At 39.4% G+C, this 14920-nt stretch overlaps 1 protein-coding gene across 1 annotated transcript in view; it reads left to right on the forward strand.

Moving 5' to 3' along the window:
- LOC110334547 (mucin-19-like) overlaps nt 1-14920 on the forward strand; it is a 97438-nt gene that overhangs the window by 53791 nt on the left and 28727 nt on the right. The window contains exons 28-42 of the mRNA XM_029547874.1: nt 31-131; nt 357-508; nt 814-952; nt 1948-2052; nt 2151-2348; nt 5921-6160; nt 6299-6455; nt 7643-7768; nt 8636-8777; nt 9211-9242; nt 9864-9904; nt 10567-10573; nt 10839-10880; nt 11369-11398; nt 14440-14763. Coding sequence (XP_029403734.1) covers nt 31-131; nt 357-508; nt 814-952; nt 1948-2052; nt 2151-2348; nt 5921-6160; nt 6299-6455; nt 7643-7768; nt 8636-8777; nt 9211-9242; nt 9864-9904; nt 10567-10573; nt 10839-10880; nt 11369-11398; nt 14440-14763 — 1836 coding nt within the window. The remainder of the gene's footprint in view (nt 1-30; nt 132-356; nt 509-813; nt 953-1947; nt 2053-2150; nt 2349-5920; nt 6161-6298; nt 6456-7642; nt 7769-8635; nt 8778-9210; nt 9243-9863; nt 9905-10566; nt 10574-10838; nt 10881-11368; nt 11399-14439; nt 14764-14920) is intronic.

Consider the following 14920-nt stretch of genomic DNA (forward strand, 5'->3'; position numbering starts at 1 on the left):
TAGTAACAACTCCTTGTTTTTATCTCTCAGAAAACTGTTCCAGAGGGGCTGAGTACATAGATTGCAAAGATCCCAAGGCACAGAGAAGGACAGAAAGGACATGTGCTACCCGGAACATACCTGATTTTGAGGTGGGTAACATAACATCAGAGTGAATCATTTTAAAACTTTAAATCTTTCAGGGTAATAGAAGCTACAATTATCAGAAAATAATTAGATCATTTGTGTGTTTGCATGATCTCTTGTACTTGTCAAATGTTGGACCCCAGACAAACCTTAGCCATAATGATGCACTTAACTTGAAACTGATGGTGTACCATGATGACAAAAGTGCTGATTCTCATGTCTTCTTGTAGGGTGACTTGCCTTGCAAACGTGGGTGCTACTGTCCTGTAGGAATGGTCCGTAACTCTAAAGGGATATGTATACATCCTGATGACTGTCCCTGCTCTTTTGGTGACAGAGAATATGAACAGGGAAGTGTTACTTCTGTTGGCTGCAATGAGTGGTGAGTAATAAAGAATTCACAATTTATTATTTTTGGATATTTAGAAATGCGTAGTTTGCTGTTATTTTTTCATGGGAAAAAGTCACACAGAGGGCTATTTCAAGAACAATGGCCAAACTGAGTTAGCAAAAGTCTTATGTTTTGCAATACACACTTTGTGTTACATCATATCTCATGAACACTAAACAATATAAGGAATACACCTACAATATTTAAACCAAGGAACATTTTATGATTGTTTATAAATCAATAAAATATATGAATCATAACAAAATAATTATTACTCTTCCATATTCTCCTTTCAGTACTTGCATAAAAGGGTCTTGGAACTGTACCCAGAATGAGTGTCAATCAACTTGCCACGTCTATGGAGAAGGACATTTCAGAACATTTGATGGAGAAAGTTACAGCTTTGATGGGCTCTGCCAGTATACATTCCTTGAGGTATATTTTATAATAAGGTTTTCTGTCCTCATAATCATTTTTCATATGTTCATGAGTACAGGGGAATTTTATTTTCAAAATTGGATTTAAAAAAAAAAAGAGATTCTGATATGTTTCTAGAAGGGGGAGTGTTTTACAATGTGATGGTGGCTCCAGCAACTCTGCTGACCTCTGGCATGGCTTCATTAAATGTATGACAGTGAGCACGTTAAGATATCTGCATTTAAGATTCTAAATCTATAAAACATACATGGAAATAGTTGCTACTTGAAGTCGAAGGGGTGCACACACTGTGGCCACATTAAGTGCTTAGTGAATGTTAGATCCTATTATTCTAGTTGTGGCAGTAACAATGGGGACTGGAGTTCCCCAAGTGCTTCCTTACCAAGCAAATTTGCTTGACATAATATTTAATCTTGTTAAATCATTGCAATGCTAAAATGAATATTATAGTTACTATAATTCAGATAGAGACAGGGAGATCTAAATGAATTAAGGGGATTATACTACTAATAAGAGATGGTCATAGTTAAAGAATGAAATGTCTGATTTCAGTTTATGCTTTTCAGAGGCAATCAAACTCCTTCCTAGGTACCATCTAATGCATGTTTTGTTATTGATTAGTTACAACTGACTATTAACTTCTATATAAATCACTAGAGGAAATGAATGACCTTTAGCTATTTTTAATATTCAAAAGCAAACCAATGGTTCGTGTATATCGTTTAAGTACTGGTACATCTATAGTCAAGTCGAGCCTTGTGTGGAAGCAATAGAATTGGTTTTAAATCAGAACAGGCTAATTAGAGGTAACTCTGCTATCTGCCTGGCCACAAATACAGCCAAGCTGATGCATTTCAGGAATTCTTTATCATGTATGTATTGCTTTATCATAGTATAAGATTTATTGAGTTTAAGAAATCCTCAGATGTGAATGTTGTAGTTAAGGTCTATGTTCCTGACATGAATAAACCATTATAATTTACTTTTAACAGGATTACTGTGGTCAAGAAAACGGCACATTCCGTATTTTAACTGAGAGTGTCCCCTGCTGTGAAAACGGGCTTACTTGTTCCAGAAAAGTCATTGTGGCTTTCCAGGTGTGACACAACTCCTCTTCCCTTGGATGTCCTCTCATACTGTGGCCTTCTAACCGAAAGGGCTCTGGCTAAAAAAAAATATTCCTTTTAATTTATAGGATCAGAACATCATCTTACAAGATGGCAAAGTGACGGCAGTTCAGACTGCGGAGAGTACGGATTGCAGGGAGCGCAGTGCGAACTTGTACTCGATTCACACGGTCGGCCTGTACCTGATTGTGAAGCTTCTGAACGGAATTATCCTGATCTGGGACAAATACACAAAAGTTTCGGTTATCCTGGACCCAAGCTGGCAGGTAGAGACCTCTCTTACAAGCTGGGGCAATGAACATTCAAAGACATGTCTTCATAGGCCTGTGGGGTGCTGATGGAGGGCTCAGATCTCTTTACTTACCATGAAGTATACTCAAATGACCAAATCTCTTCGGAATTCCAGCACAGTCAATGGAGGCATTCTAGTCTAGTGTCTGCTAACTTGAGATTATCACATGACATGACTTTAAGGCAGCTACATGTTTGGAATTAAGAACATTTTCTTACAGCAGATAGTCTAAGAGTGAGTGTATGCATGCACAATTACTTTTTAAAAATCACAAATATAATTATTTTTTATTCATACCAGGTGTGGTGGCACATGCCTTTAATCCCAGCTCTCAAGAGGCAAAGTCAGGTGGTTCTTTATGAATTGGAGGCCACCCTGGTCTACACACTGAGTTCCAGGACAGTCAAGGCTATTTTATAGAAAGACCTCCCTACCAAAAAATTATTATGCAATGTACTAAATCATTTTGTAGTATAGGATGCCTTGATTTAAATGCCTTGAATTAATGACAAATTCTGATTCTTTTAAAAAATGGAATTCAATATGATACAGTATTTAATAACTATGATGTTTATATCTATCTATGAATCATTGGTCTGTCTGTTTCTTTATCTATCATGTATCATCATCATTATCATTATCTGTCTGTTTATCTATCTACCTGTTTATCTATGTATCTTGTACCATCATCATTATTATTGTTATTATTATTATCTATATCTATCTACCATCTATATATCTTCCATCTACCACCTATGAATTTGCTATATGTCTGAGTCAGGGTTTCTATTCCTGCACAAAACATCATGACCAAGAAGCAAGTTGGGGAGGAAAGGGTTTACTCAGCTTACACTTCCACATTGCTGTTCATCACCCAAGGAGGTCGGGACTGGAACTCAAGCAGGTCAGGAAGCAGGAGCTGATGCAGAGGACATGGAGGGATGTTGCTTACTGACCTTGCTGCCGTGCCCAGCTTGCTTTTTTTTTTTTTATTAGATATTGTCTTTATTTACATTTCAAATGCTATCCCGAAAGTTCCCCATACCCTCCCCCCGCCCTGCTCCCCTACCCACCCAGTCCCACTTCTTGGCCCTGGTGTTCCCCTGTGCTGGGTCATATAAAGTTTGCAAGACCAAGCGGCCTCTCTTCCCAATGATGACCGAATAGGCCATCTTCTGCTACATATGCAGCTAGAGACATGAGCTCAGGGGGTACTGGTTAGTTCATATTGTTGTTCCACCTATAGGGTTACAGCCCCCTTCAGCTCCTTGGGTACTTTCTCTAGCTCCTCCACTGGGAGCCCTGTTTTCCATCCAATAGCTGACTGTGAGCAACCACTTCTGTGTTTGCCAGGCACTGGCATAGCCTCACAAGAGACTGCTATATCACGGTCCTTTCAGCAGACCCAAGACTACCAGCCCAGGGATGGCACCACCCATCCTCCCTCTTTGAGCACTAGTTGAGAAAATGCCTTACACTTGGTTCTCATGGAGGCATTTCCTCATCTGAATCTCCTTTCTCTGTGATAGCTCCAGCTTGTGTCAAGTTGGCACACAAAACCAGCCAGTATACCCCTCCTCCTCCTCTTCCCTCCTTCCTACCACTCATGAGTCCCCACTGTCCCTTACATCCCACCAAGCCTTCTCTTCCCTAACTTCTCCCATCGTTCTGTCACAACTTACGTTGACCCTATTACTTAGTAGTCCTGAGTGGTGTTTCTGATAAGCATTGGAGTGAAAATGCCTGCGGGTAGCTGAGTCACCTGGAAGGTCTAGTTTTCCTTTTCCAACAGGCCTCCAAGGTGTTTTGTGTGGTGGCTGATGTGGTTGGTCTTCAGTCCACATTCCGTCCACATTCTTCAGCATTGGTTATCACTCGTCATCTTGATGATTACTATTTAGTCTGGGGTGAGATGGATTCCAGGATAGTTCTAATTTGCATTTCTTTCATGCCTAGTACATTAGTTGTTTTAGGGAGCTATTCAGTCTTGCCAGCACCAGTTGTTGAAGACAGCTACGGGCAAATTTAAATCAGCGGTGCAGCATTCTTTCCGAGTCCTCTTCTCTTCCTTTGCTCACAGATCTGGTTTTTCTGCCAAGAGCAAACATACTGTTTTTATTGGGATGGTTCTCACAACTTGAAATCAGATATGATGATTCCCTCAGAATCATGTTTTCTCACTCAGGATTGTTTGTTTGGGTACCCAAGGTGTCCTGGGCTTCCATACGAGTATTATGGTTTTTCTGTTTATTTTAAGAATGCCATTGAAACATTTATTTCTATTAATTGGACCTATAGATTGCCTTTGGTAGGATGGCAGTTTTCACAAAGTTAATTCTTTCAGTCCATAGGCATAGGAATTCCATGTTTTCCTCCTAAAGAGAGGTCCTTTGATGTCCTTGCTTAGGTTTCTTCCGTCTTTTTTATTTTCCTCAAACTTTCTTCCTCAGAACGGTTGGTAGTGTGCTGTCTAGAGTTGTGTCAACTTGACAAAACTTGACAAGCTAGAGTCACTGAAAAGGAGGGAGCCTCAATTGAGAAAATGCCTCAATAAGATCAGGCTGTAGGCAAGCCTGTAAGGCATTTTCTTAAGTAGTGACTGATGATGGAGGGCCCAGCCCGTTGTGGATAGGGGCCACCCTTGAGCTGTTGGTTCTGAGTTCACCTTGACCAAGCCACGAGGAGCAAGCCTGTAAGTAGCATTCCCCCATGGCCTCTGCATCATCTCTTGTCTCCATGCTCCTGCCTTGATTGAGTTCCTGTCCTGACTTCCTTTGGTAATAAATACTGATCTGGAAGTGTAAACCGAATAAACCCATTCCTCCCCAAATTGGTCTTAGTCACGGTGCTTTATTGCAGAAATGTTTACCCTGACTAGGATGATTATTATATAAGAAGACTTTTGGTTTTTGTTTTGTTTTGTTTTGTTTTTGTTTTTTACATTAGTTTGGTATTTTGCCATACTATTAAAGGTCTTTACCAGTTATCTGGAAGACTCTTTATGTATAGAATTATTTGTCTGCAAATAAAAATACTTTGACTTCTTCCTTTCCTGTGTGTATCCTTTTAATTTTCTTCTCTTTCCTTTATTTCTCTAGCTAAGAACTCAAGTACAATATTAAATAAGAATGGAGAAAGTGCACACATATTTCTTGTTCCTGACAACAGTAAAAATGCATCCAGTTCCCCCCATTTATGGTGATAGTTGTAGGTTCATAATATATAGAATTTGCTACTTTGGGATACATTTCTTCTATTCCTAGTCTTCTCAGGACTCTTAACCTAAGGAAATGTTGGATTTTTTTTCAAAAGCTTTTTTCTCTATAGAGAGGACCATGTGAATTGTCCTGGTATCCATAATTTGGTCTATTATTTATAATATATTTCATTTATATTTAATATATTGTGTATAATATGTCTATTGACTTGCATATGTTGCTCCATCTCTGCATCTCTAAAGTCGATACGACTTGGCCATGCCATTGATCTTGGACTGTGATTTATTTATTCATTTATTTATTTATTTTGCTCCTTTAATCAACACAGCACAAAGTGTGTGGTCTTTGTGGAAACAACAATGGTGATCTTAAGGATGACTTCACAACAAGGCACTCTTCAGTAACTGCCGGAGCACTGGAATTTGCAAACAGCTGGAAAACATCTCAGGAATGTGCAGACACAGTAACTCAAAGCTTCCCGTGTGACTCGAACCCATACTGCAAAGCCTGGGCTGAGAAGAGATGTGAGATCCTCAGGGATAACACCTTCAGGGATTGCCACAGCAAGGTAGTACTGCCCCGCTTGCATGGGTTCTTCCCACACTGCTCTGGGCGTCACTGATCACGTGGGTCCTTCCCACACTGCTCCGAGCATCGCTATTCGCCTGGGTCCTTCCCAGACACTCATGTGTTGTGCTCTGTCTAGGTGGACCCTACGACCTACTACGAGGCATGTATTGAAGAAGCCTGTTCATGTGACATGGAAGGGAAGTACCTTGGCTTGTGTACTGCTGTGGCAATGTATGCAGAGGCATGTAACGCAGCTGGAGTCTGTGTCTCATGGAGAAAGCCAAACCTCTGCCGTAAGTGGACTTTGGTTTTCTGAAAGTTGTAAGTAGACAAGGTTGTTTTCGTAAACGACTGCTCTTCCTCTCAGATTTCCTGTTAAGCACATATTCTCAGATCCAGAGAGGGCGGAAACCACCCTAACATGTGTGCTCATGATGGTGAAAATACCCAACAGAAATAACACAAACTATAACGTTTTGTGTTCAGCCTTAGTTAGAAACAGCCCTTTTGTTCACAGAGGAAATATATGGAATCCTGATGGAAAATGCATCCCTGCTCTTGAAGAATTTGAGTTTTCATGTGACATAGGCATGAGCTCCCTATACTACTCTTGATTGAAATCCCCACATATATTTCCTTGACATACCACCTTATTGAAAATGAATTTGTATATGAAATGAATCTCCATATGCAGAACCACAGAACCATAATAGAAATCAATCAGCCCTTTCCCCTGTAAGCAAAGCATGATGGGAGATGTTTTTAAATGAATTAGAAACATTGACAAGATAAACACTGCATTCCATCTACAAAGCTTAGTGATATATAATCTTATTTGAAGAATACTACATCTCAAAAGAGCTTCATTTCCTCAGAATCTTAGTGAGGCAGGGTATTCACTGTAGACCCAGTTCCTGCAGAACTCCTTATATAACCCGGGCTAGCCTTGGTCTTGTGGCAATTCTCCTGTGGAAGCTTCTTCAGTGATTGGATTATAGTCACCTGCATGCCTGTCAGTCCCCTCGACCCCACAAAGGGATTGCCTAAGACCATCATCAGACATTTATAACCACTGATCCCGATGATGGCTTAAAATAGCTCCAAAATGAGCTGTAAAAGGAAAAGAGGTGACTAAGTCTGTAAGCAGCCCCCGACATGTGTGCTGTGTTGGGCTATATGGCAATTTGGATAAATCCAAAGACACTCGGTGAGGTGAATGACACATATTTAGTCTGTCACTGGTGCCATCTAGGATTCTTGAGAAGAAGAAGAAGAGAGAGAGAGAGAGAGGGGGGGGAGAGGGACTGTGTGTGGAGGGAGGGGGTAGCTAGAAGAGGTGGGACAGCAATTGGGATATAAAGTGAATAAGTAAATTAACGGACAAAAAGTAAACATGAGTCAAAACTATTTTTGGGAACTCGAAAGGTGGGAACGGCCATGCTAGGAATGGAGGTAATTTACTGCTGTGATTCCTTCACAGCTGTGTACTGCGACTACTACAATGCTCCCGGGGAGTGCAGCTGGCACTATGAACCTTGCGGTACAGTGACAGCCAAAACGTGCAAAGATCAGGTCATTGGCCAGAAGTTTTCTTCACTTTTAGAAGGTAAGGTGGGACCCATTCGGAGAGGCAGAAAATGGTGCCGCCTTTAAAACCAACTACTGTTAGTTTCCCTCAATTCTCAATTCGTTGTCTGAGGTCTAGAATTGCACGAAGTAATTTTTATTTTAGTGATAGTCCTATGGGACCTTCTATTTGGGTGCAGATGTCCTTTCTGGGGCAGTAGATGGCGATGCGGCTCGTGCTGTCGGTCTTTGTTCTTATCATGTGCTGATGTACAAGCATGAGAGAGCAGCCTCAGACTGTATCCTGTGAAAGAATGAAGTTTGAGGGTAGGCCGATAATCTATGTGTCACACTCTGTTTTTAACATCATATCTCCTAGAGAGAAAAACAGGAGGAAAAAGTGACATAAATTTCCTAAAGTCTCCTGTGTGTCACACCTTAGGCACTGGGATTTTTAGTGTGACAAGGGTGTCTTATCTCTCTCTCTCTTGGAAAAATATACACCTTTAGACATGTCATGCACAGTCAAGGGACACATCTAGCCAAAGTCTGCTTGCGTTTACATGTATATGAATGAAGTAGCAAGCCATTCAGGAAAAACTTGAATATACTTGAATATATTTTAAAACAAGAATATGCTTGAGAAGGAAACTTAAAATTGACTATAGCTATTACATTATATAAATTTATAAGTGAGCTTGGTGGTACTTGGCTATAGCTGTTAACATTTTATAAGTGAGCTTGGTGGTAACTCAGTCCTATTTCCCTCCCACGTCCGTGGGAGCGAGATGTCTTGCTACACTCTGCCTCAGCTCACAGAATCATCGCAGTAACTTCAGAAAAGTACAATGAAGCACAACGAGTTTCAGTGACTGAAGATAAACTGTGGGTTCTTTGTTTCTTGCAGGCTGTTACGCCAAATGTCCAGAAAACGCACCCTATCTGGATGAGAACACTATGAAGTGTGTCCCGTTAGCAGAGTGTAGCTGCTTCTACAACGATGTCATACCAGCAGGGGGCGCTGTTGTGGATGACTGTGGAAGAATATGGTACGCTCTGTGCTATTGTGAGCAGTTCTTTGCCTTTGCATGTTAAAAAAAAAAATCGCAACTACTGAATGGTTTGCAAAAATTCAATCTTATGAGAAGGCAGAAAAAAAATCACGTAGTTTACGGGAAAGACTGTAATTCTAGAGATATAAATCATCCTTGCAGGCTTTCGATGATGAGACTGTACTAGGGAAACACACTTACTACGTGATGAAACAGAGGTTGTCAGTTGACAACCTAACTTAGCGGCTCAACCGTTTAGACTCTACCGTGAACCACATGGGCAGGCATAGCAGCTTGGCGAGCACACAAGCCACTGAGCTCAGCGCGCTCCACGGGAGGCAATTAGCGCTCAATTCATTGTCCTAAGTTTGAGAAAGCCTGACACCAGGAGTCAGACTCAGACTCACTCTTTGCCTTCTCCAACTTTCAGCTCCTGTTCTGCCGGCGAGTTGGAGTGCAGTGGTGAGTGAGGACTTGTTTTACTTCAGCTCCTTTAGGGGGACACGGGCTCCTTTGTAGATCATCCACAGAACGGAAGCACACAGCCAGACTTTTGACTGCCAGGGATCTGGGGCTGGCACCCCTCCAACCTGTGTGGTTGTTGATAGAGGATCACTCTTCAAAGCCAGGGCTGCAAGGACATTTCAAGTCACTTTCAGTGCCGGCTGATACTTGTATGCATGCCAAGTCATCTGAACATCTTAGGGAATTAAGAGGCCGAAGAGGTATCAGTCAAGGCAGTTTAATGAGGGATGGAGCAGAAACAACATAGAAAGGATAAAAGTGTGTTCAGGGACTCTTGAGAGAGACATACATTGCAGAGGCATCCTGAGCTTAAGGTGATCAGTAATACAGTGCTCATGCTATCGAGACAGGGCAAAGCCTTGGATTCAGTCCCCAGAACCTCAGTAAAGCAAACTGAAAAACCTCAAAAGAGTTTCAAAAGAACTCACAAACCATCCCTACTTTGTATTAAGAACAGTAGGACATAAAAACAGAACATGGCTTTTACATGACGTCAGATGTAGTGTTTTGTCAATATTTTTAATTCCTTCCAATAATGGTCATCTGTATTCATTTCAGAAACTCCTCCAAATTCGACAACAACAACAGGTAAAGTTACAGTCTTGTTTCAAATGTGAGCCTGATGTTTTGTGTCAAGAACTCCTCATTTATAGTTTCAAACAATATTGTGTCAGTAAAAATATGTTGGCAAACCAGCTGATATCAATGTAAACTAAAATTGTTTCCAGAAAAATACCAGAATATCATCTCATCATATTTCCACAAATTTATTCAGAAAAGTAATTACAATTTGCCATAAATATTCCATGCCAATTGGTTAAATATCATCAACACGAGTTTGACATTTTTAGGTGATAATTCAATAAGTGGTAAATGAAGTATGTGGTATCTTAATGATATAAATATTTGAAAATTATAATCACACATAGAGATGTTTTGAAAATAGAATTAGTTCATTCACTAGTCTTAAATCATGTCTTTATATTATCCGGTAGAGGTGTTTAATTTATGTGCATGTAAGAGAATTTCTTGGGCAAATTAGCTTAACTTAATTTTGAGACATTGAGTCTACTGGCAGTTTGAACACACGGTTGCTGCAGCAGACTCCTCCCTTTGTGGCTTAGAAGGGATTTATTTCCTGTTGACTACTGTTTGGAGGTCACAACATCAATAGGTTGGGGACCATAGATTCCAGTGATGACGTTAGATGGCTTTGTCTAAGTGCTGTTGCCACAGTGACACTGGTGCCTTTTGTAATGAGGCTCCAGGTTTCTGAACTGTATTTCTTGGTCATCGTTTAGACTTTATAAAGTTCCGGGAGGTTCAGCTAGCTGATAACGATGGGAAATACTTGTTTTTATTTTTGTGGATGTATACTATGTGGTGCCATTTATACTGATTTATGTATGGCAGTATCTACAGATCACTTCATGATGTTTAATTTTAGTGGAAGACGAGATACGTCTCGAATGAAATTTCCTAGCGAAGAATCCTTGACTAACCTGTTTTCCTAAATCCTATGTTTTCCCACAGTCTCTACGGCCACAACTACTTCTGTATTAAGCACATCAGCAGGTAAATAAAAATAAAATGTTCTATATTATTTTTAGTTTGTACACCAAGGGCAGAGATAATGTACAGTTCAGGCACATGAGTCCTGCATCCAATCTGTTAGTCCTCACATATTCACTTCCTAACGAATACTGAGAAGTATTTGTTCTGCGAAGCAGGGTTTCCTTCGGGTTGAACAAAGGATGAACAGTGCTGCCTCTGTGGTCATCTGTCCCAAATGAACACCTTGCATGTGGCTGGCTGGGAATCAGCAACTATGCTAGCAAACTGTTAAAATTCATCCAGGCCCCATGGGTTAGTTTTAAGCCATGATTAGTGGATTACAAAAATATGTTGAAATTCATGAAAGTCTGCCCAGTGAGCCTGGCAGATGCTTTTTAATACTATATCTACCCTTTTGGAGCTCATATCTAGATGAATACTGTTTAAGCTTGTCTAGCTATGCAATTTTAACCTATATTTCCAAAACATTTGTCTCCTCTGCATAGCAGTGACAACAAGGGCCAGCAGCTCGACCTCAGGTAAGTCACCGACAGTGGGAACTTCAGACTCACCTGCTTTGCCTTCCAACGCCTGTGCCTTTGCCATGATGGTGTGTGAGGAAGCACACTCATTTCTGTCTTTGAAAAAATTATGTTAGAAAAATGTTGTTGTTTAGGAAAAGAAAATCACACACAATATTTTCTGACTTTTGTTTGAAATTTCTAATCTTTAGAATACTGTTCCCCCAAACCCAGGGTAACTTATATGTAATATAAACATTGGTATGATTGTGGTTTTGAACTACTGAGATCTAAATTCTCCCATGCAGTGTTCCTAATTTAGCCACCATAATCACTGAGTGGCCTTCAGTACCTTAGACAAAGGAAAATATGAGAAAACCTTGTGGGAAAAAAGTAGCTAATCAGTGTATCACTATGCACATACACACCTGCATGCATACCCACACACATGCAGGCATGCACACATTCACACAAACACACACAAACACACATGCACATGCACGCACGCACACAAACACACACACACACACACACACACACACACACATACACACACCATTAAGAAAATCGCATACTGTTTCTGAAACACCTCCATTCCTATAATCAGGACCTCCTTGCACCAACCTCCTAGACTTTACTTTCTTCTGTGGATTATTCATTTCTTGAAGTTATTTGCCCTGGTTTTCTATCGTAGCATTCACAACCACATCTAGGGTTAAGTCATGTAATGGTATCTGGCAAATATTTTAATGATGAGTGGTAACTCTAATGGGTTGAAAATTTTAACTGTAACTTTTTTTTTGTATTTTAAAAGAGAAAGTTAGTAATTCAGCTTCCTCATTTTGGCATAGAGTTTCCAGTAAAGATTGGATACATGGATGGTCTGAATATTATTTGAGCTAATAAATCCTTAAACTTGTGTGTTTTATTTACTGAAGATAATCTTTCTTTTATAGCATAAAAACCTATAAAACAAAGTGATATATAGATTATAAAATTTAATATAATTATGAATATAATTTTTAAAATTTTAGAATGCTTAGTGCTATTTATTTGATAATCATTATCATTTATATACAAATAAAATGATTCTGGGTGAGGAAAAATAATAGCAGTTACTTGTATCAAAATATTAGCTCTCAGGTCTGTGAAATAGCTTGACTATAAGAGGGACTTGCCACCAAGCTTAAGAATCTGAGGCTGATGCCTGACATTCATGTGATGGAAGAAAAGAGCCAACTACTACAGGTTGTCGCTGTCTGCCACAAGTGTGATATGGCATGGAACCCCCCAAAAATAATAACAAAGTTAATAATGGCTGTGGTATTATTGAAACTACAGCTGCATTGTTAATTCTTTCCAACGTCATTTTCTGTTGAATTCGCATCAGTTACACCAAGACATAAGCATCTTAGGAAGACTGGTTCATTTCAAGATGATGTTTGGCATTCTGTTCTCATTAATTTATGCCCCCAAGCCAGTTGCAATTTCAACCAGTGCATTTTCTGCATGATTTCATATTAGTACAGAATAATAATCTCTACTCAGCATTAACTGGGCCCAGAGCAGTGAACCACATGTTTCACACTAAGCTTAGCTTTGTTTCTAAGATGAGCAGGCTGATCCAAGCCCAGTGTTGCATTTTGGCTAATTATCTTTGAGTCTTGTAATCATTTAACTCTAGTTTCCATGAGTGCTTTTGTCCCAGAGGTACACCAGGGTGCTGAGAATTTAGGGTAACTGCTGACACCAGCATAGAACAGTTCTGCACATTGTTTTAAGTTAGAAGGAATATTGAAATAACTGAAATGTAAAGGTATCAAGATGCAAAGTTTATTTTTTTCTCATAAAATTTTATATACATACTGTGTATATACATGTATGTATATATGTATGTATATGAATAAATGTATATATACATGTGTAAATACATGTGTACATATATATGTAAACATGTATGTACAGGTATATTTCCATATAAGTATGCATTTGCACATATGCATATTATGTGGCTCTATATACACACATGTTAGAATGTATACATTGGGAAATATATATGTATTACTCTATATTGTCTTTTATAGAGAGAATATATTAAAAAGTATATATAGAATGCATATATCTATATTTATATTATATAACATATATATTTCTATATGTTCTGTCTATAGAGTAGCCTCTTACTTTGAAAGGGCTAAAAGTACCCAAAAGATAGGTGACATGACATTTCCATGAAAGTTTAATTACAAGAAGAAAAATATGGCAATAATAGGATGTTCCCTTTCTAGTCAAGCACATTTGTTTTTCTAGACATTGTCTCTGAAGTATTAACTCACTTGATATGGAAAACCCATGAGCTAGAATAATTTATTTCTCCCTCCTTGTAAGGGAACGACATAAAGAGGAATGCTGAAGAGTTCTAGGCAGAGAACTAGAATTTGTTCAAACACTAGTTGTGATGCCTCTGTGTGATGATGGAGAGATGAAAGCTAAAAAACCAGAAACAATAAATAAACTAGCAACTGATAAATGGAAATGGAAGGTACCATTCCTAACTATATTTTCACTTAACATATTAAAATAGAATTTTAGTTGGACTAAATTAAAATAATAAAAGTCCAACTAAAAAGTTGAAATGAAACATATAACCAAATAAATAAATAAATAGACAGACAGACAGACAGACAGATATATAGATAGACAGACAGACAGATAGATAGATAGATAGATAGATAGATAGATAGATAGATAGATAGATAATTTGAAGTTCAAAACACCAGGATAAGAGTGGCCATAAAAGGCTCTTAATTTAAAGTACAGAAACAAATAATCGTATAATTAGTATTACTCAAGGAGGTTCCAATAGAACATCTTGGGAAAAACAAGAAAGAAAAAAAGAAAAAGCTTTATGGAAAGGTTATAATTACTTCGCAGAAAATAATCTATGGAAATTTACTACGAATTTATTTGGATTAATTACAAGGTTGAAAGAGTAGAGAGTTAGTTTGTGTATTGGTACAGAAGGAAATAAAAAAGTAAGTGCTTACTTGTAATTTCAGGATCCATAGAAACCTCAGTTCCAGCTACAACTTCATCCAATGAAGCACAAGCACATAAAACATCCACATCTTCTAATGAAACCTCAGCTCTCACCATAAAAATTGTGTATTCAAGCACAACAACCACAGTAGTCCCTGCTTCAAGTTCAGCTCCTGAGACATTTGTACCAGAGAGACATGGTGCCACCACAGGACCAGCTGTAAGAACAACCTCTCCTAGTGCCACCTCTGGAAGTCTTTCCAGCACCTCCCCAGGAGGTTCAGCTGGGTCCTCTGCGCCTGCTAGTTCCACATCTGGGAGAGCCACAGCCACCGCGACAGGAGGTTCTGCAGGGTCCTCTGCTCCTGCTAGTTCCACTTCTGGGAGACCAGCCACGACCGCTCCCGTGCCTTCTGCTGGGTCCTCTTCTGCTGCTGCCTCTCCCACAGCTGCAAGAAATGACTCCAGAGCTGCCACTACTGGACCTGCAGCTGCTCCCTC

Source organism: Mus pahari, chromosome 17 (genome assembly GCF_900095145.1).
Source record: "Mus pahari chromosome 17, PAHARI_EIJ_v1.1, whole genome shotgun sequence".
NCBI lineage: Eukaryota > Metazoa > Chordata > Mammalia > Rodentia > Muridae > Mus > Mus pahari.